The sequence below is a fragment of the Thunnus albacares genome, chromosome 4, assembly GCF_914725855.1.
Source record: "Thunnus albacares chromosome 4, fThuAlb1.1, whole genome shotgun sequence".
Classification (NCBI taxonomy): domain Eukaryota; kingdom Metazoa; phylum Chordata; class Actinopteri; order Scombriformes; family Scombridae; genus Thunnus; species Thunnus albacares.
The window spans coordinates 8,430,887-8,454,579 of record NC_058109.1 but is presented as its reverse complement, the minus strand read 5'-3'; the positions used below and the strand labels follow the sequence as shown (position 1 = coordinate 8,454,579).

Below are 23,693 nucleotides of genomic sequence, written 5' to 3'. Positions count from 1 at the left end.
ATGGTTGGCTATGGTTTTTGCACCAGTAGAGAGTATTGTGGCTTAGACTTTAATAAAGACTGTCAGAAGTCTGGCTATGGGAGGTATCCCAGTGAGAGGAATGAGGGGATACGAACTGGAGATAGTTATGTAAACAGATATTACTTCATACCAGCAGTGAACTGGGAAGGCCCTGTGGTATAGTGCGGAAGTGGTTTCTACCCAATCTGAGGTAGGAGAGCTGGATGAGGGGAGTGAAGGCCAGAGGATCTACGTTCCCCTCACTCAGCAGATTTCCCTCCAACTCCAGAGTCACAAGGCTGCTCAGACCTTAAAGATAAAAAACAGATAAACATTACATCACTATTCCTCAACTGGAAGTATGGAATTGATATCGGCGCAGCACAGAAAAATCTATCAGGCCATAACCAACAGTTACAACAAAACAGGACAACAAATTCTCATTTCATTATGCATAACATACATTTTTAACATCACTGAGAAACATTAGAGGTTACCAAAAAGTTGTGCACAACACAGAGTAGGAATGAAAAATTAAGACCCTCTACACATGATCAGTGGGCAGAGCACAGTGCAGAGGCAAAGTTTAGTGTTCATCACTAATGAGTGCTGGGTAGCAAGAAGGTGCCAGATTAAATTAACAAATTAACAGATTAGATAACAAATAACAGACTAACAAAACAGAGGGCCTAGAAGAGACCATTTGTGAATTATGTGACTCAAAGGAAGATTATACTCCTGTGGAGAAGAAGACAAGAGCGTGATGATCAAAATGGGTTTGATCCATCATGGCTCTCTTACATAGTACAAAGTTAAGCTTCAAGGTTAATTTTTTAACTTGGAAACACCAACTTATAAAAAATCTCAACACATTATCCAATTTACTTTTTGTTTCCAAGTCCGTCAACCAAAGGTCAATGGTTGAACTTTGTGCAAAACTGTGAGACGTGCTATCCAAGCAGTGCCCAAAGTAGCACAACCACAAATATTGGCTTCTTTGCTCTCTCCAGAGGAAAATAATGGGTCATGCGGGTGCAAAGCAATTCTGCTGCTGATCATTTGTAGATTGTCTCTAGATTCCAGTTGTTCATGTTGAAATTGCACTTTGAACAAGGGCAATTTTCAAATATAAAGTATGGTTATAATTATGCCTATAAGTTACATTTTTAATGATGTCAAGCACTGAGAGGTGAAGATTTCAGTTGGCAAATGGTGATCATACTGGATGAAATGGCACCTACAACTGCCAACTTTAGTCTGACTGTAACTAAAGAACATTATCTCAATGGGCTGGCCAAACTGCAAAATGAAACTCCCTTGTGTTGTCAGGTTAATGTCTCTGCATGCTGGTGTCTGTACTGCACTTGTCCAAAGAGGCTTTTCTGGGGAAAGACACACCAGTATTTTGATGTTTGCACAAGTAGGTGGCCTGTACTTTTGCAGTTCAGAGCAACAGTGTTGAGTCTTCCTTTAGATAAACAATCTAGGTGGTCATATCTTGTCATTTTGAGCCAGGAACTTGGCAGCTTGACGGATGTAAATGACTTGACAACTGGCAAAGTATTATGTGACATGAAAGCTGATGTCAGCAGGTGCATTGTGGGTTGCCATAGCAGTACCTTGGAGGCTTTTGTCGTGGATCCGTTTCAGGCTGTTCTCACTGATCTTCAGCTCCTGCAGGGTGGGTGGGAGGTCAGAGGGTACAGCTTCTAGAAGGTTCCCATCCAGGTACAGACGTGTCAGCATCTTCAGACCCTGAGACACACACACACACAGATACTAGTGATACTGGCAAGTATTTGAAGAGGATGTGTGCAAAGTTGACGTCATGCCACAAATATTAATTCCAGAAACACCTATCCACCTCCCTCTTCTTCCTGTTTCTCAGTAGTGGTGCAGCTTTCAGTTGAAGCCCTTTTAAAAAAAGCTGCTCTTTACATGTGTCTATTTTAGTTTGTTATAACTAATTAAATTCCAGGTCACAATACAAAAGCATTGGAAAGCTTTTGTTCAGGAAATGTCTAGATGGTTCAGAGCGTCACAACATGAGCACACATCACCACAAATCTGCAGCCAACAACAGCTGGAGTAGGTTTTTTCGTTAGTTACTTATTATAATTACAATAGAGATAAAGAAATTGATTTGGTGAAGCCGTTTATATGATTATATTTGACCAACACTATCAGCAGTAATTCTAATGTATCTCACCTTGAAAATTGTCACATAGTTTAGTGAATGTTACACAACTGCATTTGTACCACAATGTGTTTCAAGAATAAAATGAGACACTACTTTTGCTAAAAAGAAAGTTGGAAAAGAGGCCGATGAGCACGGCTAACCCCACATCTCCTTCATGAAAAAGCAGAATATTGAGTTATAACTGACCAGTCTGATGTGTGTTGAGGTGTGTGTGGTTATTCTGTAGCAGCCTGGTGACATCAGGTGGTTTATAAAAGTAAACACAGTGAATGGCCGTGCATAACGGCACTGCACTCCGGTGCAGCACTTCTCAGAGGCTGCAGATTTATCAACATATCAGTCTTGCTGTCTTCAGATGCTGCAGGGACTTAATGAACTTAAGGAGAAGCTTTTCATACAGTATAAAGCAGCTGTGGACAGCATACTGTAAGAATCTCCCACATTCATTTATAGATCGATGCATACTGATTTACTGACTTTCCTGCTTTAACCACATTATTTTCTGTGCCAATTTTGGTTGGAGATTGTTTAATTGAAATAAATTATTTATATTTCAAGCATTCATTTGTTATTGCAGCATGTTTGCAGCAAATATTTAGTTTGATCCTGTTGATAAAATCACCACAGCAGCAGGGGATTGTCGTGCCAGAAACAGATGTGGTTCTGAGATATCTTTTTTCAGGGCAACATCTAGGACCAAATTTCAACCAAAATACAACAACTGTCTCTCTTCCAACCTCTGCACCATGCGCTCTGGTCACCAAAATACCACACAGACATGCAAAGCAACTTTCAAGGTCAGGAAAATACCAAACAGTTGGAGCACTGCTTGCACTGGTTGTTGCACCTCCAGGAAAATAGGGCCCACCGACTACTGCATATTGCTTTATTTGTCTTGTTGGTCTATTTGACACCTATTGGTCTTAGAGTACATTTAACCAGGGCACCATTATATCACAAAAATTCTCACATATTTCTTTTCTTTCTGGTTGATTGCATTATACTGCAGATGTCCAGTATGTCTGCCTTCAAACTTTGGTCTTTGCAGACGACTGTCACTAAAATCATCATCATCATTTCTTGGAGCCTCTAGAGAAATGCTGTACAAACAGAACAGACATTTGGGAAAATGTCTTTCATTCTGAAGGGCTGCAGTGGTATAGTGTGTCAGTATGTCTTACTTTGAAGGCTTTACTATCAATGCCGGAAGAGGTGAGTTTGTTTTTCTTCAGGTTGATCCATTCCAGGTTAGGGATGCCATTGAAGGCTTCTGCTGGGATGTTGCTGATGTTGTTGCCTGCGAATCAATTTCAGTCAGTTTACAGGAGACTTGGCAGGCTTTCTGTAATTGCAGTGTGTTTCTGTATACCTGTGTTTTCAATTTGGTTATTGTGTTTCTCAGTCTTGTGTTTTATTTATTTGCATCATTTGTTCCTAAATGCAATATACTATATAGGACTGGGTTCCAATAGTTGGTGGCCTTTTTTAAAATTCTGGTTCCAGGTTGATAAAAATCCCAGATTTGCTAATCTGCAAGTCTAACAAATTCTTACTGAATCTTTTGTCTCTTCTCACAATGAACAAAACATTCAGTAGAATCTTCTCATTGTTGGCTAGCAAAGACTGTCTTTTTCGCCAGTTTAAATTACATCACTGGCTGCAGGTTATATCAGCTTTCGATAATTAACGTTAATTATCTAAGGTCAAAGAGGAGGACTGTCTTGTTTTCAATGTACTGTCTCTAAACTCAGCCAAAGATAATTTGTGTGGTAAAAGATTCATCAATCTATAATGTAAGTGGGACTGTGTGTTTTAGTTGTCCACAGACCAAAAGAGGGAGGGGTGAGTCTTATTTGGTGAAACGATCAGCTGATCGCATCATGTCAGTTTCTGGGGTCAGAATCTCCCAGTTAAACTTTCATCTGTTTCACTCCGTATTTAAAGGAAAGAATATTTGGCCCAAACTGTCATCTCAAAGTCAACTTGGAAGATTCTGATTTTGGTACAGCCCTAATGCAAACCTAAACCAACAATGCATGGATCCTACTAACAAATATTGTTAGTAATATATACCGATATATAAGGTGGATTGTGTATCCACCTTATATATTGTATTCCTCTGTGCCGTAGAGCTCCATTTCTGTCTAAGAATATTCATTACAATGAAAACACACACTGTAGTTTATGTTGAATTAATCTCACGTACACTGTCCTGCTACTCACTGCCAAATGTATATTAATTCATTGCTGCAAAGGATCCACAACAAATGCACTAGTTTCCCTTGTTTGAGTAATGTTTGAAAAAAAAACTACAGTGCCCAGCTGTTTTAGGATTAGAAATTACTGAGCCTTTTGAAACTACTTAACTATACATTTGTGAGCTGTTTTTGAATATTTAAGTCTTCAATAGGAACCGATGGGCTCGGGGCCCCAGACAGGAAAGGAAAGTCAGAGAGTATTGAGAGATGGACAAACGCATTGTTGGTTTGGAAATTCATGGGATTTGTTGATAATAAGAAAAATATAGACTAATGCCAGACTTATCCTTTAAGCTGTTCAACTTGATAGTTGTAAATTAGAACCTCCAGTATTTGGAGCAAGCAGCTAATGAAATATAAAGTGTGCAAAATTAAGTACAGATCTAAACTGAATCTTTGGCTTTTTGTTATGTTTTAATGTGTTTTGTTAAGGTTCACATTTTGAAGACCTAAATAGATTTGATACTGGCTTCAGATTCAATAATATGCTACTGAACACCAGTGACGTATGTGGAAAAGATTCTTCAGGAGCTGCACTTGTACTTTGGCAAAGTCCGTGTTTACTTACCCTCCAGACTGAGAAATTTGAGCTCAGGGATGGACAGAGGAGGGAAGTAGGTCAGTTTGGCGTTTTCACATGTCACAGTGACATCAGAGATATCACAGCCCGGAGGGAGGCTTCCCCTGTTCTGTACCACTACCTCCCTCTCCTCCCCTTCCTCCTCCACCTCCTCTGCCTCCACCTCCTCCAGCTCATCCTCCGTTGGAGCAGGAGGTCTTGGAATTGGAGCAGGGAGGAGATCTGGTTCCTCGGGTTCTTCAGGTTCTTTTGGGAGCATCTGAAACACATCTCCTCTTAGCCAAACCTCCTCCTTTTCTACATTCTCCTGCTCCTCTTCTTCCTCTTCCTCTAGAGCCAGTAGCTCTTCCCTCAACCTCTCCTCCTGCCACCTCCTTTCCTCCTCAAGCTTCCTTTCCTTTTCCCTTGCTGCTCTCTCTAACTCCTTTCGCCTCCTGTCTTCCTCCTCCTGTCTCCTTCTCTCCTCCTCCTGTCTCCTTCTCTCCTCCTCCTGCCTCCTCCACTCCTCCTCCTCTTTCTCCACCTGTCGCCTCAGTGCATCCTCCTCCTCCCTCCTCCTTTCCTCCACTATCTTCCTCTGTTTCTCCGCCTGCTCCTTCCTCTGCTTCCTCTTCTTCTTCCTGGCCTCATCCTTCCTCCTCAGACGCTCCTCTTCCTCACGGTGCTCCTCTTCCTCCCGCCACAGGATGCGCTGAATCTCCTCCTGGGTCAGTGGGGTCACAGCCTCGCCGGGGTTATTGGGAACTGGGGAGTCACCAGAAAGGTCAAGGCTGAGGTTGGGGTCTAGGGTTGGTGTAGGATGGTGGGGGGGCAACCAATCAGAGGGCAGGAGGTGGGCGAGAGGAGAGGGGACAGTATAGAAAGAAGGAAGGAAGGAAGATGGATTGAAATAAGAAAGGAGAGACACACAGGAGAGGAAGGAGCAAAAAGAAGGGGATGAAAAAGAAACACTGAAAGAAAATGAAACAGGATGAAGATGGAAGTTGGTGACAGACAGACAGGATGACAGTTGGACAGACAGATACGGCTGTGTTAGTGTTGTAGACAGACAGACTGGTACAAGACCAGCTTGTTGAAGCTACAGAGCAGATTGCTGCTGTAGACCAGTCTGGACCAGATCCCACTGAACTGGACGTGTTTGACCTGAGTCAAGTAAAGTTGGTCTTTTTGTGTTTGCCGATGTTCGAGACAGCTGGTACTGAATCTAAATTTGACTTACCTTAATTTGTGCTTCATGATGATAAGTTTAATTTTGTTAACTTTATGTTTGTTCCAATTATAGCTGCAATACTCTGTTGCTATGGGGATTTGGGACTTCCCAGAGATAACCTGTCAATAAAACTGTGACAAGACTTTTACCTTTTCTCTCTTAGATTTTCTTTTACTGAAGTCACAGTAGTTTCTGTTTATGGCTGTCTTCTGTTTGACTGTTCAGATATGGTGGCTATCACACCTACCAAATAATCTTTGTCAAGAAAGAAGAAGTTACTGAACAAGATTCATAAAATACACAGTTTGAGTTGCTGTCAAGTTCTGGCAAACAATCCAATATTAGTGTAAATATTTAGACCGACCTTAGTTCACTTGTCAAACACTATACTGTTTTATAGTCATTAAACTACGTGCCAACTGGAACATCCAACACATATGATATGAAAACTTTGTCTTGCAGTGGTAAGATTTTGTTAGATTGTAGGTGTCATTGGTTTTCAAACATTTTCATTGGTTTGCTGGACTTTTTTCCTGCTTTCTTGAGATTCTTAATCCCACTGACAAAGCTCTGATTGGCCTGGTCGTTTTTCCAACCAGTGAACCAGCCCTTAATGAGCATCTGACCCATTTGAGTCAATGAAGAAATCAGAGATGTAAGCAGTGATTCAGAGGTCTGCAATCATACTAAGGCTATGAGTTGGCAATGTTTCACTGGTTACCATAAAAATGAGATGGGGAATCTGTAAAATGGAAACTTTTTGTCTCCTGACTCTTTGTCTGAGCTTTTGTACATCAGTTTCTCTTGTTGGACCAACACTTTTCTTCTGAATATGAAACAGCCTTTAGTCTGCATATTATGTATTTTCCCTTACAATAAACATCATACATACAGCAGACATAGTTTAAACACAGTGCATGTATACAGATACATACATGTTTCTATGGGTATTGCTATTAGGTTAATGTGTATTAATCTACATAGAGTAAATGAATAAGTCATTGATAAAAATGACTTTAATAGGTTTTCTCCTGTTTCACCTCCATACATGCAGATAATGACTATGCAGTGTATGACTGTGAGCACTGAGTTAGTTACTGTCAATTCAACTACTTTTTTTTCATAATTTCACAGAGATTGTATAGACAGGTTTCCTGTTTACAATAGAGGATGCGTGCACAGCAGGGAGGTAGAGAACACAGACGGCCACAACCTCATTTATTTATAGATATTTTCATTATTTCTAAACAGCAATTTCCTTGAAACCAGTACAGTTATTGTTTAGAGATAAATTTGTATGACTTTCTCAAACTTTTCTACTACATGCCTCATGTTGATGGTCATCTGTCAACTCTGGCTAACGTTATGACATTGAATTTGACAGAGAAACAGTTGCTAGTAGCAGTGATAATGCTAAACCAGACTACACAAAGTTAGCTTTTACAGGTAGTGAGAAATGAAATGGCAGTTCCTGACGTTTGCCTTAAAAATTTACCAGACAGATGCCAGATATCTTACGAAACTCATTAGATGACTTCACTCATAAGAAACTGTTAATACAGCATTTAATAAGTATTATGTATCAGCCATGGGGCGTCTTTAAATGAGACTCTGCACACCGGTTCGCTTTTTTTTTCTATGAAAAGTGTAACAATGTGATGTAATTTCCATTCAAAGCCATTAGTCTGCTCCTCCTGTCACCGAGTTGCACGCTGGAACTTAAAGGTACAACAAAAAGCACTAGTCATAAGAGTCTGGCAAATGTTTACATCATTCAATAAAAAGCTATAAACACGCAGTAACAATGTGAGCTTTCAGACCTTAAAACAGGCAGTTTTCCCTCCCCAATTATGCACATAACTACTCACCACCTTATTAAAATCCAGGGCTCTTACCAGATCACTAGTTGCTAATAGCTATTGTGCGCTCTGAGCTAACAGTAAGGTTGCCTTTTTTGGATATTGAACATTTTCCACCCATTACTTTTGCCATTTGTGCAGTTGTTTTTGTTGTGGCACAAAAACAACTCCTTATGTTGACCGCCCCATAAAGTCTCACTCATTCTGGTTTGTTTTTCTGACTCAAGTATATACACGCATCTCAAAATAATGTCGCCCAGAAACTCGTCTATACACTTATATTTGTTGTAGATTCAATTGTTCGTCCAGTCTTCATTTTGATGACATTGAATTGACAGTAAGGTGAAACCAGTCCTGGACATGTGGAAAACAACATGTGGTATCCCTCCACAGACATGTTAAAACTTTCACAACATGTGTTGAACTGACCCAAAATGTGCTAACCACATTTTTAAAAGCCATGATGGAAACGGGAATCAACATGCTGAGGCCTCAGAGATGACTGTTTAGTTGTATTTCCTCTAGGAAACGAGTGAAAGGAATACAGATTACAATACATAATGAAGGGTTTCATTCCAAAATGAGACATCTTCTGTTGATATCTGTTAAAATTAACTCTAACTCCTTACATATGTTTACTGGGGAGAAAATTAGAGGTGTATGACACATCTTCCGTTAACATCTGTTAAAATGAACTCCCAACACATGTTTACTGGTGAGAAAGTGAAGAACTTTATGAGTTAAGACTGCTCTATGGTAACAATCAGTGTCACCATTGTAATGATTTGTTGATATATGAATATATATCCTCACGTGTCCGATGTAAGCAAAATACATTTAAATGAATTAGTCCTACAGTATCTTCTTTACATTAAACTCAGGGCTATTTTTACTCAGATAAATCAGTTACTTTCTTACTTTGAACTTAAAACCTGTCAGCACATCCCACTTCTCCTATTGTAAAGCTGAGTCAAGCACTGTGACCATGTGATGTAATGAATTTGGTAGGTAATTATGTTGTAAACTGAAGTTTTTGTTAAGCAGAGTGTTGATTGAATTAACTTTGCTCATCTCTATTGCCTCTTGATGTTGCACCATGGCGTTGCCACATGTTGTGTTTCTACCTGGCTCCATGCAGACAGGGCAGCACTCCCCATTGGGAGTGAAGGGAAAGTGGCAGTGCACTATGGGACAGGAGATCTCGTCACAAACCACCCGCCCTCCGGAACACAGACAGGTCACACAGGGCTTTGGAGACCAAACGGCCTGGTCGAACATGGTCAGACCCTGGTACACACACTGGCCCTGCTTACCTGAAAAATACAGACACATTACAATCGGTCCATTAATACAAAATAGTTCAAAATCCTTATCAACATATCACACATGTATAATTCATCGAGAGTCTGGGTATGCAGATTGTTCACATGTGCTGTTGGCACACACAGTTTGTGCGGACATAAAATTTGTGCTACAGGTCTGCAAGAAGTCTCACGAACGTGTGCAGATGGCAAAATGTACAACATGCAGACCTTTGTGACTGTGCAGATGTCAAGAGTATAATTTTAGCTTAATTAAAAAAAAAAGAACAAAGCCTGCAACCAGTCATATGGTACAGTTTACCAGTTGTGGGCGACACTGTATTGTGTGGCAGTGAATGAGACAACAAGGAAATGACCACTGAATGTTGCTAAATGTTAGTCCGACAGCTCAGTGATATAAAGAAGGCCAACCACTGTTCTGTTTATTCTACACATCTAGGTGGCTCTGGACAATCCTTTTTTGGCCCTTTCATGTCTTTATTCACCAGCTAACAGTATAGAGACAGATGGAAAACCATGGAAGAGAGAGGGGTATGACATGCAACAAAGGTCCCCAACCAGAACCGAACTGTAACCATTGCTGTCGTATGTCCTTGTTCTTGACAAAAAAACACGTATGACAGTTTCTTTTAATGGTGAGACTTTGTAAAGTCATAGACATGCATCATTGGTTTTCAAACATATTCATTGGTTTGCTGGACTTTCTGTCTACTTTCTAGAGATTCTTAATTCTACCCTTAAAGCTCTGATTGGCTGTTTTTCCATCTGATGAAACAGCTGTCAGTGAGCACAACACCAGACCAGTTTGAAACACTGAATGAATTGATGTAATAATTGCTGTGTGTGTCTGGTCTAACCTAAAGCCTGTACTTTACCATCAGAACCAGACAAAGCAATGATTTGTAGCATTTCCACTCCTCCCTCTGCATTAAATCCACCTTTCAACATCAGACCTGGGACAGGACGAGGCTGTGACTGGCAGTGAGTCAGTAGGAAAGACTGTAAACCACTATGATATGGCAGAAAGACGCTCTTTGTGTCTGTTTTAAGTCTGTCCTGTCTGTCATCTATCCTTTCTAATGGTATGCTCTTTGTTACGTCTATAGGAACACAGGTAGTTAAGAGGCTTTTGTCATTTCTCTTAAATACTGTCTCTCTTTTGTCTCTGTCCTTTTTACTATGAGCAGTGAGACTGTCACCCTGTCATCTCTGCTGGAGGACACATACTTTAGAGCTTTTCTTTTCTCTTTAAAATATTGTCTTGCTGTCATAGAATCTCTGTCTCGTTCTGGTAAATTGCAGGGTTTAGTTTAAACAATGCAGCAACTATCTGACTTTGCTGTGGCGCTATCATTATAAGGTGTTTAATACATACTTTCATGTGTTTTTATTAGTTTATTCATCCTTTTTCAAGTAAAAACATCTTTCATTCCTCGTTCCCAGTTGCTCCAATTTTAGGGTTTTCTGCTTTTCTCTGTACTATATTACTGCAAACTGAATATCTTTGGGTTTTGGACTGTTGGTCAGACAAAACAAGAAATTGGAAGATGTCACCCTTGGCTTTGCAAAACTATGAAGCTCCAAAAGTCTGGAGATTGTTTTTGCTATCTTTTGTGCACAAATTAGATAATATTGCTTAATATTGTCATAATTTGGGGAAAAACACAATGTTTTAAACCAGCTGTGGTACAAGTTAGCATATAGGTAGATTCAGTAAAGGCTGAAGGAAACCAGTAAATAATGATGTAGGTTGGAAGCATTAATGCAAAGGCACAATGTAACAGAGTCATTTTTATAATCTGAAATCAAGGTCCACTTACTAGCTCCCCCCATCACCCCCCATATACAATCACGTGATGACAAACAAACCATCTCTATGACAGCTAAGCAAACTCCATCCACAGATGAAGACTGTGAGATGAGGTCAAAAGTTCCAGAAAAAAAGGTTAACAAGTTGACTTTGAGGTAGATTTATTTTTCAAACTATTGCCCCCCAGATGAGCAATAAACTTTCACTCTGAAGTATCTTGTAACATTTACAAAGCCGATTGGTTGCCATGGTGACTGAACAGACATTTCACAATAGAAACTAATGTATCAAAGTCAGACTTTTCAGTCGTGTTGGTCCAACATCTGTAACTTTCTGTTTCTGCAAACTGCAATCTGATCTGTTTGGTTGTAACATTACAGTCATTTTGTGTTTGCTTTTCTGAACACACAGGCATGTTCTCACATCCCAAATAGCAGCGAAAAAAGAACCAAACAGATTAAATCTACATGGAAAAAAATCCTCTCCCCCCACAGCTCCCAACAACAGACTGCCACCGCTACCTTTCCTTCTAATTACATATTGCTATCTTTATTGTTTTAAACTGAGGCTTACACGTAACTTTGAGGTTCTTTAGAGTCATTGTCCCCATCTACATGTGGGATTTTCAGCTCTTTTCCCACAGATGGTTTTTCCCTTCTGTGCATGTTGTAGGAATGTGATGATTTGTCATTAGGTTACTGAGCTGTAATAACAGGCAGCTTCATTATGAGAACAAAACGAAACCTCAGAGCTAAGCTGAGCTGAGCCGCTCTCTGACTCAATTCACACATCCAGTTTGATTGAAAAGTCCTGTTTTTATTCAGTGAAAGGTTTTATTTTATCGTATTAAGATTTTATTGACTATAAAACTCTGTTATGTAATGTACCACTTAAAAGTTTTAAATACAAATAATTACACTCCACCTGTTTCCATGTTAGTTCACGCATTTAAACACTGAGACAATTTAACTGGTTTGTTTTATCATGTGATGGCTCAAGCTGCTTGGGGATCATTCACAGAGAACTGAGGACACTGTAACCTTAATTAGCAGAATATAATGAAGAGAGATGGGATGAGAGATGGCCTTTTGAAATTAGTAGTGCTGTAGAGGAATATATTAATAATGTGGAGTGATGATTCCTACTTGGAAAAAAACATGGTTAACATTATGTCAGGAGGCAAGGTGGTGTATTTTGCAATGTCTCTAATGTGGGAGCTTTCTATACAAATGTTTAAGAAACTATTAGTTGGTCTGTTTCTAATGATACTGAACTGTGATTGGTAATTGTTGGTTTAATTAAACTAGGTTAAGGCCAAGTTACTGGTCTTAATAACCTGGATTATGATAAAGTTTTGGTAAACTGGGAAAACACTGAATAACATGAGTTACAGGTTTTGTTAACCTAAGCTACAGCTGAGTAGTTACTGGTCTCACTAAGCGAGGTTAATTGTGTGTTCTTATTGAAGTTATTGTAATTATGAGATTCCAGGTTGTAGTATTGTCAGTGTTCATATCAACTTCCAAGTCGTAATTTCAACTGGGAAACTCTGACTTTTATTAAAGCTCCAGTACATTTGACATAATGCTTCATAATATGGAAGTGCCTGAAAATCTAGCAAATAGGGACACCTCATATCAGTGAGGTTGTTGTTCATGGTGATTAAACCCAGATTTAATGGATAGTGTTATTTTGTCGATACACAATATTTTTAACCTTCACTCGGCCAAGCCTGTAATCACATCACACATGTTGAGTCGTTAACATGGGAATCTTTCCCATCTTTACCATCCATCCCATATGACGTGAACGTGGCATAAGGCTGAATTATGGCTGCATTTTTTATAGAGAGATTTATCCAAAGCACTTTACAATTTGCTGCTCATTCACCCATTCACACACACATGAATTACTGTTCTTACTAACCTGGATTAGAGTTACTGGTCTCATTGGGCTGAGTTACCGGTCTCACAACCCTGGGTTAAAGTTGAGTTAGTAATGTCACTGACCTGGGATAACGTTGTAGGTCGAGTGCTGTTCTTGTAGGTTTTTGTAGGACTTCAGGATCAAAGTGTTTCCTTGGTTTTGTCCAGGCTTCACTGGGACGCTGGGACCAGGAATCAGTCTGATCTTCAGAGGTCTAGAGCGTCCTGATCTAGCCCGCACATGACCTGCAACACATGGTCATGTTAACATTCATTCACATCTGTCTACTGTAGAAACTTCTAAAGGGAGTCAATGCAGTAGTATCCAGAGCCAATGGATTCTCTCTGATTATCAGTTTACAGATAAGTTTTTTGGCTGATTTGTTTGTCCTAGGCTTTAAGCAAAATAAAATAAATTCCATAAATTCCGCCCTTGAGACAAATGTATTCCCATGCTTATGAAAAGCCACAATGTCTGAATCATCAGCATATAAAGATTAGCTTTCAGCACAAACAGATACCAAGTATTCACATATAATAAAAAATAGTAGGTGGCCCAAGATACTCCCCTGAGGGACTCCACATGTTATAAGTTGAACTGCTTTTTTCTTGGTTAATTAGAGATTTTTAAATCAGAAAACAAGACTGTACTTTGGATTACAATAATCAGAGAAACATAATAAGATATTATGAGTTAAAATCAGGACTTTTAAAATGCTGTTTGCAGCCCAGCAGGTGTTGGTCAACAGTCACCACCAACACTGCTTTAACTACAGTGTCTTCTTTTTACATTTCTATTTCTACACCTGTTCGATAAACAAGATACACCATGTAAATCAGAAAACATTAAGGTTATTGGAAGCTAGCAGTCTTTGTGCTAAGCTAGGCTAAAGGCATTCTGGACCCGTTTCTGTACCAAATGCATAAATATTCAACTGTTAACAATCTTCTCATCTGACTATATGTTGGCGAACAAGTGGATTTTCCAGAATCTCAGAGTTTTCCTTTAAAAGGCAGTCTTACCCGTTCCATCCCTCTTCCTTTTCCCTCGGGGGGTCTCTTCATCCTGGTTGCGAGGTCTGCTCCTGATCTGTGCATCCGAGACAGTCAGGACCACTAGGAGCCACAGGCTGGCCACCACCAGCCACCACCTCATCCCTGCAGAGCAGCACAGACCAGGTTCAGGTTGCCTCAAAGGAATTACCTCCACTGAGGGCTTCATTAGCTCGATACAATGCCTGTCTAGGTACTGATATCAAAGTGATACCTTACATTGAGAAATATAAATGTGTTTTGCTACAAGTCTTTTTTCCATTAAACAAAAGAGGCCACAGTTCTGTTGATAAATGTAATGTAAACAGTTTTCAGTATTTGATGATAAGGCCTCTACCAAGCCCTACGCTTCACTGGTTCCTCAGCAGTTCTCCAGCAGGTTAATGGGATGTTCCAAAGACTAGATACAAAACAGATGTAAAACAGTTAATTCTCCAAATACCAATGGTTGGAAATCAAAAGGTCCAAAACACTGGAGCGCCCAAGTGGCCAACCATGTCGCTTGCCATCTCTCTCTCTCTCTCTCTCTCTCTCTCTCTCTCTCTCTCTCTCTCAAGTCTCAATAGAGGCAGAAAATGCCCCAAAAATATCATGGAAATCATGAAAAGAAACCTGTTTTTGTTATTAGTTATTGCATAAATCAGCAGCTAAAATGACTGGAACAAAACAGACATATTTCTCCACCCACAGAAAAATAAACCATGAAAAGAGAGAGGTTTTTACCTGCAGCAGCTTCTCAGACTAAAGGGGCTGTCAGTGCTGCTGCTGGCCCTCATATAGCTCTCTGCTGGGGTCTTAATGGCGGGTTCCCTCTGTCTATGTGTGTGTGTGTGTGTGTGTGTAATGACTAGTCTATACACAGCAGTCCTGTCATTATTAAAGCAGAGATATGATGTTAACACACACCTTCACACCTGATAGTTTTGTCTTCTGTCTGATTCTTGTCTGAATGGAGCAGATTGAACCAGATAACAGTAATAATTGTGTTGTAGCTCTGCCCCATTGCATGATGCAAGTTGTTGGTGGTGTTAAACCTCTTGTTTATTGGGATGGAGCCCAGACAAGCCTGAGGGTCCTGATAGAAATATTTAGTTCTGTTAGTCTTAGGGATTAAAAGCTTCAAACAGTCAGTGTTCATTTACTGCAGGTTTATGGAGCTTTTTCGCCATTTGTTGCTTTTAGTGATCAACATAGTAAAACATTTAAGAGCTGAGGAGCCAAATATTTTTTCTTAGGAGTTGGTAGAGACCCAGCAGAGTTAAAAATGAGGGTGAATACTTGTTCCCTTCCCCCAAAGTGACCAAAAAAATCAGTCAGTGCAGCTTTACCATTTGTCATCTTGATCAAAGATATATCAAAATAACTTTTTTAGTGTTATTTTTGTTTTTTTTAAACCCAGTTTTATGATTTTTAGGCCAGTTATTCTGCTATAACATGATCTGATTTCTGTTACATTTCTATATTGTTCTATGATATTGTATGCAGCAGGAATGTCTTCACATGTAGCTCCTCTCTTACAGTCAGAATAACAGCATCGCTCCAGAAATACACAAACAGAAAGACTTCAGCCTCTGTTCACCTTTTTTTTTTTTTTTTTTAACTGCGTTTCACTTTCAGAGCACGTTTCAGTGTAAAAAGCCTGGATCCTGTGTCAGGTCCTGATTCTGGGCTCAGACCTTTAAATGAAATGAAAACATGAAAAATAATCCACATCAAACTGTAAGAACTGGACTTAGATCAGATCATGAGGCTGAAATCAGCCTGTAATTGAAACTTGCTGTAATTCAACTCCAGTTGCAGCGCCAACATCAACTCCGTCATCACGAACATCTGCAGTATGTAACTCACTCTGCTGTTAGAGTCACCTGAAGTGCAGGAGTGCAGTTCTGATTGCATTTTGATATAAATGGATGAGGGATCAACAATAAAAAAATGTTAAGACGCCTTAACTTTTGTCTCGCTTGTAGACCTTCCAGGTGATTTATCCATATGTTGCTGTTATTTGATCGATCATTTTTAGCCACTTAACTTGACTAATTGTTGTAACTTAACTGCCAAAGTACAAAAGTTATTCTTCCTCAGTCATTTTTGGCAGTTGCCAGAAATCTTCAGGTGCATTACCACCGCCCCTCTGGACTGAAGTAGGGTCAACGCTGATTTTCATGTAGCTCAGGAAGTGGAAAACAAATACGGACTGCAGTCAGAGACGTATATATGTGACTAAAGTAAATAAATGTGCATTAAGTTGCATCTTGAATGCACTGAAATGAGAGGAGTAAATGAGGCTGAAGATAAATGAGTATCTACTACAGGATGGGGTATTAGAGTTTGAGCCCTTCATGATTTATTAGCATTTAAAGACTACACCTCCCATCAACTTTTTCCAGAGTGCGTATTACACGTCATGGTAAGTTGGACTCACTCATACATCATATCCGCCCACGCTCTCTTGTAATCATTCACATTTTCTTTTGGGATGAAAACAAAACTTAAGTCTGCAGCTCCACAGTCTGGAGGTCTGAACACACAGTCAGTCAACTCCGAGATCCTCCCACCTCGGCTCAGCACCGGCCAATAGGAAGCCAGAAATCAATACTCCACTGGGAGACAAAGAGAGAGAGAGAAAGAGATCCAGAGGAAAGAAAACCGGAGGGAGGGGAGAGAGATGGAAAATATTTAGCAGTTCAGTCTCTGGATGAGCAGGCTCAGACGGAGAGACTTCCAGCAGGAACAGCAGGGTATAAAAATAATCTCTATGTGTGTGTGTGTGTGTGTGTGTGTGTGTGTGTGTGTGTGTTTATGGTTTAATGAAACCCAGACAGTGTTGAAGGTGAAGTTATCTGTTGTTCTGTTTGCTTCCTTTAGTGTTCACTTAGTTAAAATTAGTTCAGAGTGAATTTTTATTTCTCACACCACATTGTGACTTCAGACAATATGAGTTCTTTGTACTTTTCAATAACAAAAGATCCAAAACTCCAGCTGCAGCCAATAATCATTTTCTTTGCACTAAAAATATAACCAAAGTTTGCAGCTCTGTAGTTGTTATTGGTGTTTGAAATGTCCCCTCTCCACTTCTCCACCAGCTCTTTTTTTTTTTTTTTAGATTTTATGGTTTTGTCCATAAAATGTCAGAAAATAGTGAAAATTATCTACAGTGATGTCTTCAGATGTCTTGTTTTGTCAGTTTCCAGTAATATAAAGCAGCAAAACTTGACACAAAGCGAAGTATATCCAAAGAAAGTTTGACTTTTTTGCTTGTCAAATGACCTCCACAAATGACTGATAATTATAGGTTTCCTTTGCTCTCTCTGTAATTTCTTCCTTAAATCATTTTATTTCCTAAACTGACAGCATTCAGTTTTTCTCCTTATGAACCAACTGAATTTAATATTGATTTTGGACTGAGATATGTGAGTTTACTTCTGGTTTTAAGCGTAAAACACAATGTTGTGTTTTCTTAACATAACGACATAAATTCTAGAAACAGATTTTGTGTCCAGTTCGTCACAACTCAGCCTCAAGGTTCTGGAGCGCTTCATGGTAACAGATTAACTTTCTTTCTAACTTTAACTTTCGTAAACCAGTGTATGAGATAATTACTGTCCAGTGCATCAAACCACTTTGTAGTTTTTTTAGTTTGCTCCACTGCAGAACTATGATCTTTATTTGTCAAGAATCTTGTTTCATTATCTTTCCTGCTTTGTTTGGCCGTGTGTTGCATCTTCTGAAATCTTCTGTTCCACCTTTTGGTCTCTAGTTGTTTACTCGGAGCTCTCTCAACAAATACAGCCTGGACATGTTGGTTTCTCCTACAGGCGTTCTTAGTTGTCCTGCTCCACACAGATGCAGCAGTAAGATAGCGGTCACTGTCGTTGTGTCGTCCTTGTTGTAATGTGATGTCACATCTGCTTGACCAATCGCATTCGACAGCGCTGCCACCAACCCCTGAAGGTACCGTACACTAGCGTGCAGTATCACCTCCTGAGGAACTCGTCCTCAGAGCGGGCAGAGAACAGTGGAAACATAATAAGAACCAGAGACAATAAATACACGTTACATGACGTTAAGTTCCTGCCGTAGAAAAGGGCTGATAGGACCCTGATAGACCGAGCTGACAAAGACTCACCTCACATCTATAAACACACAAAAAAGACGACAGCCGACAACCAGCATCAACTGTACGATCTGCACTTGTAAGAGAGGAAAGAACTACGTAGTTAGTAGACTGAAGACTTCCTAATCTAAAAACCAAACAAACTAGCCCGCCATTCTCACGCCACTGCAGAGTTCTGCTGTTTAACTCAGGCTATTTTGTTACACAAAGCTTCAGGTCTCGGGTCGGGTTCGTGTCTCTCATTTGGCAGTACCAGTCAGGGTCTGCTGGGTCAGGTCTTAAAGACGCAGGTTTGTAGGCTCATCAGAACCTTTCACCACTGTGAATCTGCTTCGACAGTCTCATCTTATTCTTGGAATACAAACTGATAAAAAAGAAGTTTTGCGTTGCTTTGTTAAGTACGAAGTCTTGTGGTTTTGTTGAATGAGCTCATTATTTTCTGTTTTGCTCATTATTTTTCTGTATTTATCCTGATAATTGAGGAATCGTTTAAACCAAGGCAGAAAAATAACAGCTTAATGAAAACCAGGCCGTTTTTGCATTAAAAAAAAAAAGGCAAAACCTGAATAAAGATGGTCTGACTGATTTTAGTCAAAACACTCCCTGCTCCCTACTCTCAGCAGAATATAAATCAGTGACCGGGGAGAGAATCTGGGGAGTGCTGTATCAAACCAGGAAGTGTAACGTGTATCTTAAAAGTTAAAGAATCTGGTTCCCTTCAGTCCACTCTGGTTCAGGTCCAGGCTTCATTTAAATGGACGAGTCACTGTCAGGTTTTGTTAAGATCCTGTAAGCGTTTTGTTTTGTTGTTTTTTTTTTTTTTTAATCTTTTGGACCTGAAGAAGAAGATCATCTATAGCAAAAGTTTCTGCAGCTACTGAAACAAACTGTTTACAAATCACCACAAGAAAGAAAGACAGACAGAGAGAGAGACACGGAGGGGAGGAGCTGACGACAGACAGACAGACAGACAGACATTAACTCTACATTACCAGCAGTTTGAAGGCGGCTGAAGGTCTTGAAGCCAAATTCTTCCACCCTCTTTTCTCCTCCTCTGGTTCTGTAGGAGCCCCAGGAGAAGTGTGTATGTGTGTGTCGCTCTGTGATGATACTGTATAAAGACTGTGTGTGTGTGTGTGTGTGTGTGTGTTTCTCGGTGTGTCTCAGAGCGTAGAGCAATTGTGTAGAGCAAGGCAGGCTAATAGAGCTGCGAAGGGAAGCCAGGATTTGTTCTGCAGCTGAGACAAGAGGAGAGAGTGAGAGAGAGAGAGAGAGTGAGAGAGAGAGAGAAATAAACAGAGAGAGAGACAGGTCTGACATCTGTCTTCCTGTGTGGGAGAGGTCACCGCTGACGGGATATCAGAGAAATACATCAACGCACGCAGACAGAAGTTTAATATTCTCGTGTTGAGCGGTGAAAACGACCAAAAACATCTCAAACAAAACAGGAGGCTCACCAAAACACGCCGATAGAAACAGAACACCGGTTCAGTTTTGTGGTGAAAATTAACGAGAACGTCTCCAGACGAGGAGAAAGAGTCCACAGCTGCATGTAGGACAGAGGTCAGAGGTCACGCAAGACCAAACATCCCACTTCAGTGTCGAATGCAAAGACTTCTCTGCAGCATGTTTAAATAAAACCTCAGAGGACAAATCCTAAATGTCCTCAAAGCCCAAAGTACATGATGATGAAAATCTGCTCGACTGTAATGTGAGTAAAAAAAAAAAAAAGAAAATCATACTGTCACCACAAGATAATAATGACAGCAATAAACTGAACACACATAAATATTTCAGTGGTCATTTTATTAAAGTACTTAATTGCAAACTTCTGGTACAGTGAAACTGAACAGACTTTTTATTTCCAGAAGTTCGTCTCGGCCCCAGAGAAGACACAATATTTGTGTCCTATATTTAGATAGTTGAGTAATTTGAACTTGAACTATCAGCAAGATCCAAGAATAAAACCATTAGCTTGACTAGAAGGTTTTTTTTTATCTCAGACGTCCCGGAAATGAATGTTTCTATGTGTTTACACTGTGTCGTGTCCTCAAATATAAACAACACTTCTGAAAATAAATGGACAAAAAACATTCTTATCTTTAAGATCAATTCAATGCGAAGTAAGACCCGAAGCTCAGACCGATGAAAGTTTAACATCAACATAAATCCATATTAATGAGCGGCTATATTAACATTTAAAATGAGAGACAGAGACAGGAAGTTGTTGAGCAAGACCCCAAACTCATCAGCTGTGGTGATGTCATACATCACAGGTGCGTCTGTCTGCGTTTATGCAGCCAAACTGACCGTATGTGTTTACAGCACCAGTCAAACCATTGAAGTGAATGGGAAGTTGTGTCTAAACTGTTGACTGGTGCTGAATGTTGAGCTGCATGTTGTTATTTATTGTCCCTTTTTTCCACTGTAAAACCAGAATTCAGTAAGAGCCGTTAAGTTAAATAATATGATGAGCCAGCTGTTGATGAAGGTCACATGATTTATCACAAAATATCCAGAACAAGTTCCTGTAATTTGTCACTTTAAATACTGCAGAGAAGGACAAATATTTTATTATATTTATGCACTTCAGCTTGTAATTTTACCACCCGGTCCAAGACGTATATAACCATTTTTTCAAAAGAGGGTCACAATCAGAAATATACCACACTTATATTTCTGAGTGCTCTTTTCACACTGTGGTGAAAGTGTGAATGGAAAGAAAAATGTGATTAAACGTAGTCGACTGACGTGGTCTCGCATTCAGTCTGAAAGCTGAGCGAAGTAACGAGGAGTCAGGGGAGCTTCTGCTAGAAGAAACACAGAGATGTGTTTGCTTTTGATTAATTGTGACTAATGCGAGCAGATTTTATTTATCTTACAGTCATTTGTTCGCGTCTGTTGATGATTATATTCCAGTCACACAGTTTAGCTGCTGTTTTCCTCAAAGACAAACATGAGTAAACATATGGAGGAACAAACTGTGAAGACGTGCTCAGGAAAAACAGTAGAGGACAATAAAGACCTGGTTCAGGGAGTAGAAACTCACAGCAGCCTGAATGTGATTACAGACAACACACACACACACACACACACAGCTGCAGATACCATTTGGTTGAGTCACCTGGACACACCCCTCACCTGTCGGACACACACCTCTAATGACTGAAGAATACTAGAAAACGCTGCCTGGAGGGATGTGTGTGTGCGTGTGTGTGCGTGTGTGTGTGTGTGTGTGTGTGTGTGTGCATGCGTGTGTGCGTGTGCTGCTCAGTGAGTCGAGGCTATTAAATAAATGACATTTACAGTTTATTTTCAGACTGATCAGATTTCACTTCAGAAGCAACAGAACCTCATTTGTAAACTCAGAAAACTCAACACCCCCAAACACAAATAAATCTTCTCCTTCAGAACTTTGTCGAAGGTCATAAAGTTCACAAATGTTGCCTCTGAAGTGAAATCTGATCACAAATGTTCCTCTGCTTCGACTGAACGTTTCATTTGTAACGTTGATGAAACAACAACACGACTTCACACTGTAAATATTCTCTCCTCTTGTTTCTTCTTCACTAGTTGTTAAAGTGTAGCCTGTAAAAAACTCTCTGTACAAACCATTTAGATCATTAAACAGATGTTGTAGCGCCCCCCGCAGGCTGACTTTGAAAATAGTGGAAAACAGCAGTTTCTTCCAGTAACTCTGTTCATTACTGGCTGGGAAACAACTGATACTTAACTGGTTATTTGTCCAGAACTGAAATACATTTGCAAACAATCTTTTTAAAAAAAAATAAGTCAGAAATCATCATCATGAGTAACTGTGCATAACTTTTCATGAAATAAAAACATCACTAGACTGAAAGAAGACTTTTAATATACAGTGATAATCATATGTGGAGGTTATGATTGTGTATTGAATTATAATAAGTAGAGCTGCAGCTGACAATTATTTACATTATCAATTATTCTGAGTATTATTTTCTTGATTAATCGTTTTGTCTGTAAAATGTCAGAATACATGAGCTCATCCTCTCTATAATGTCTTAATTCCAAGGTGACATCTTCAAATGTTTAGTTGTTTAAAATCCAAAAAAAAAGCCTTTGTTTACTATCATATGATACATAAAAGCTTCAAATCATCACATTTGAGAAGCTGCAACCAGTAAATGTTTGGCCCTTTTGCTTAAACTAAAATAATTATTCATTTATCAAAATAGTTTCATTGCAGCTCTAATAATATTCAGGCTGGTTGCCGTCAATCCTAAAACCAGTTTACAGCTGCATCACTTTACCAGCTGCTGCTTCAGTGCTCATTATCACAACTGTGAGTGTCGGGACTTTAATAAACATATGATAACATCATGAGTAAGTCTCTCTCTCTCTCTGTCTTCATCTCTGTAGGACAAGTATCCATCTGTCGTCTCTCTTCCTGGAGGCTGCAGGTCAGAGGTCATGACCCTGCATCATCCCGAGCTTCCTGGGTAAATACACGGACACTGACGCAGCACAGAAACACAGTTAAAGTCGTCTCTGCTGACCGTCTCTGTTTGTGTTTACAGCTGCGTCTTATCGGTTCATTGGTCAGTTGAGGTTTCCAGAGAGGGCGGAGTCACTCCGAAGATCGACCTGCTGACAAAGATCCCAGAAAAAGGTGAGATGTTCCTCTGTCAGTTTACCTGAACTCACCGAGATCTACAGACGGGAAGATAAAACGAACGCTCACAGCAGGTCGTTTACTGTTGTGTAGGGACACAATGAATCAGAGGTTCTTCAACCAGAAGGAAAAAAACTATTTAGGGAAAAACAAATTCACCAATCTAACAAAAAATAAAAAGAAATGCTATAAAATTTTGCTAAAAAATTACAAAATATAGTTTTGATAGACACCTGATAGCTGATAAGAGATAATGTTGGATTTATATATTTACTAAAAACAGCACAGTCCTTTTTTCCGTATCTGCGTCTTTACCTCTAAATAAAATATAGATTAAGTGATTTCTCTCTGTAAAAAGACACAGAGAAGGTTGTGTATATTTCTTTTCAGCACTGAGGTTTTTCCTTAATGATGCCTGATTATAAGATTATAAGATTTTGAAAGATGAGGGGACACGTCTCCCCGTCCTCAGTGGAAATAACACTGTTCACTGTAGCGGCCTTTTCTCAGACTGTAACAGATCAATTATTGATTCATCAGGAGACCAGCAGGTAAAATGTCAACTCGAAACAGCTGCAACAGATTTAAACCAGACTGAGCTTATCCTGAAAAAAAAATAAAATACCCTGCGTGGTGACGCCTTATTTTATTGGTCTGTAAAAAAAATAATTTCCTACTAACTTCTTCTTGGAAGAAACATGTAATTTGGTA

The 23,693-nt window shown here is 39.6% G+C and overlaps 2 protein-coding genes and 1 long non-coding RNA gene across 5 annotated transcripts in view; 1 reads left to right on the top strand and 2 right to left on the bottom strand.

Moving 5' to 3' along the window:
* Window positions 1–19,591, bottom strand: part of ecm2 (extracellular matrix protein 2, female organ and adipocyte specific) — a 28,149-nt gene extending 8,558 nt beyond the window's left edge. The window contains exons 1-8 of one of the 2 annotated variants that reach the window (XM_044349894.1): window positions 19,324–19,590; window positions 14,188–14,322; window positions 13,249–13,410; window positions 9,232–9,420; window positions 5,027–5,821; window positions 3,382–3,497; window positions 1,620–1,755; window positions 152–309 (exon numbers count right to left, since the gene is read on the bottom strand). In XM_044349894.1, coding sequence (XP_044205829.1) covers window positions 152–309; window positions 1,620–1,755; window positions 3,382–3,497; window positions 5,027–5,821; window positions 9,232–9,420; window positions 13,249–13,410; window positions 14,188–14,320 — 1,689 coding nt within the window. In that variant the 5' untranslated portion in view covers window positions 14,321–14,322; window positions 19,324–19,590. Of the gene's footprint in view, window positions 1–151; window positions 310–1,619; window positions 1,756–3,381; window positions 3,498–5,026; window positions 5,822–9,231; window positions 9,421–13,248; window positions 13,411–14,187; window positions 14,323–19,323 lie in introns of both variants that reach the window. The other variant, XM_044349895.1, reaches the window with a different exon arrangement.
* LOC122981255 overlaps window positions 1–23,693 on the bottom strand; it is a 571,779-nt gene that overhangs the window by 330,319 nt on the left and 217,767 nt on the right. The gene's annotated exons all lie outside the window — the stretch shown is intronic.
* The window catches only part of LOC122981249 (centromere protein P), a 115,740-nt gene that overhangs the window by 90,905 nt on the left and 1,142 nt on the right, over window positions 1–23,693 (top strand). For both annotated transcript variants that reach the window (XM_044349907.1, XM_044349906.1), the window contains exons 7-8: window positions 22,730–22,809; window positions 22,888–22,979. In XM_044349907.1, coding sequence (XP_044205842.1) covers window positions 22,730–22,809; window positions 22,888–22,979 — 172 coding nt within the window. The remainder of the gene's footprint in view (window positions 1–22,729; window positions 22,810–22,887; window positions 22,980–23,693) is intronic.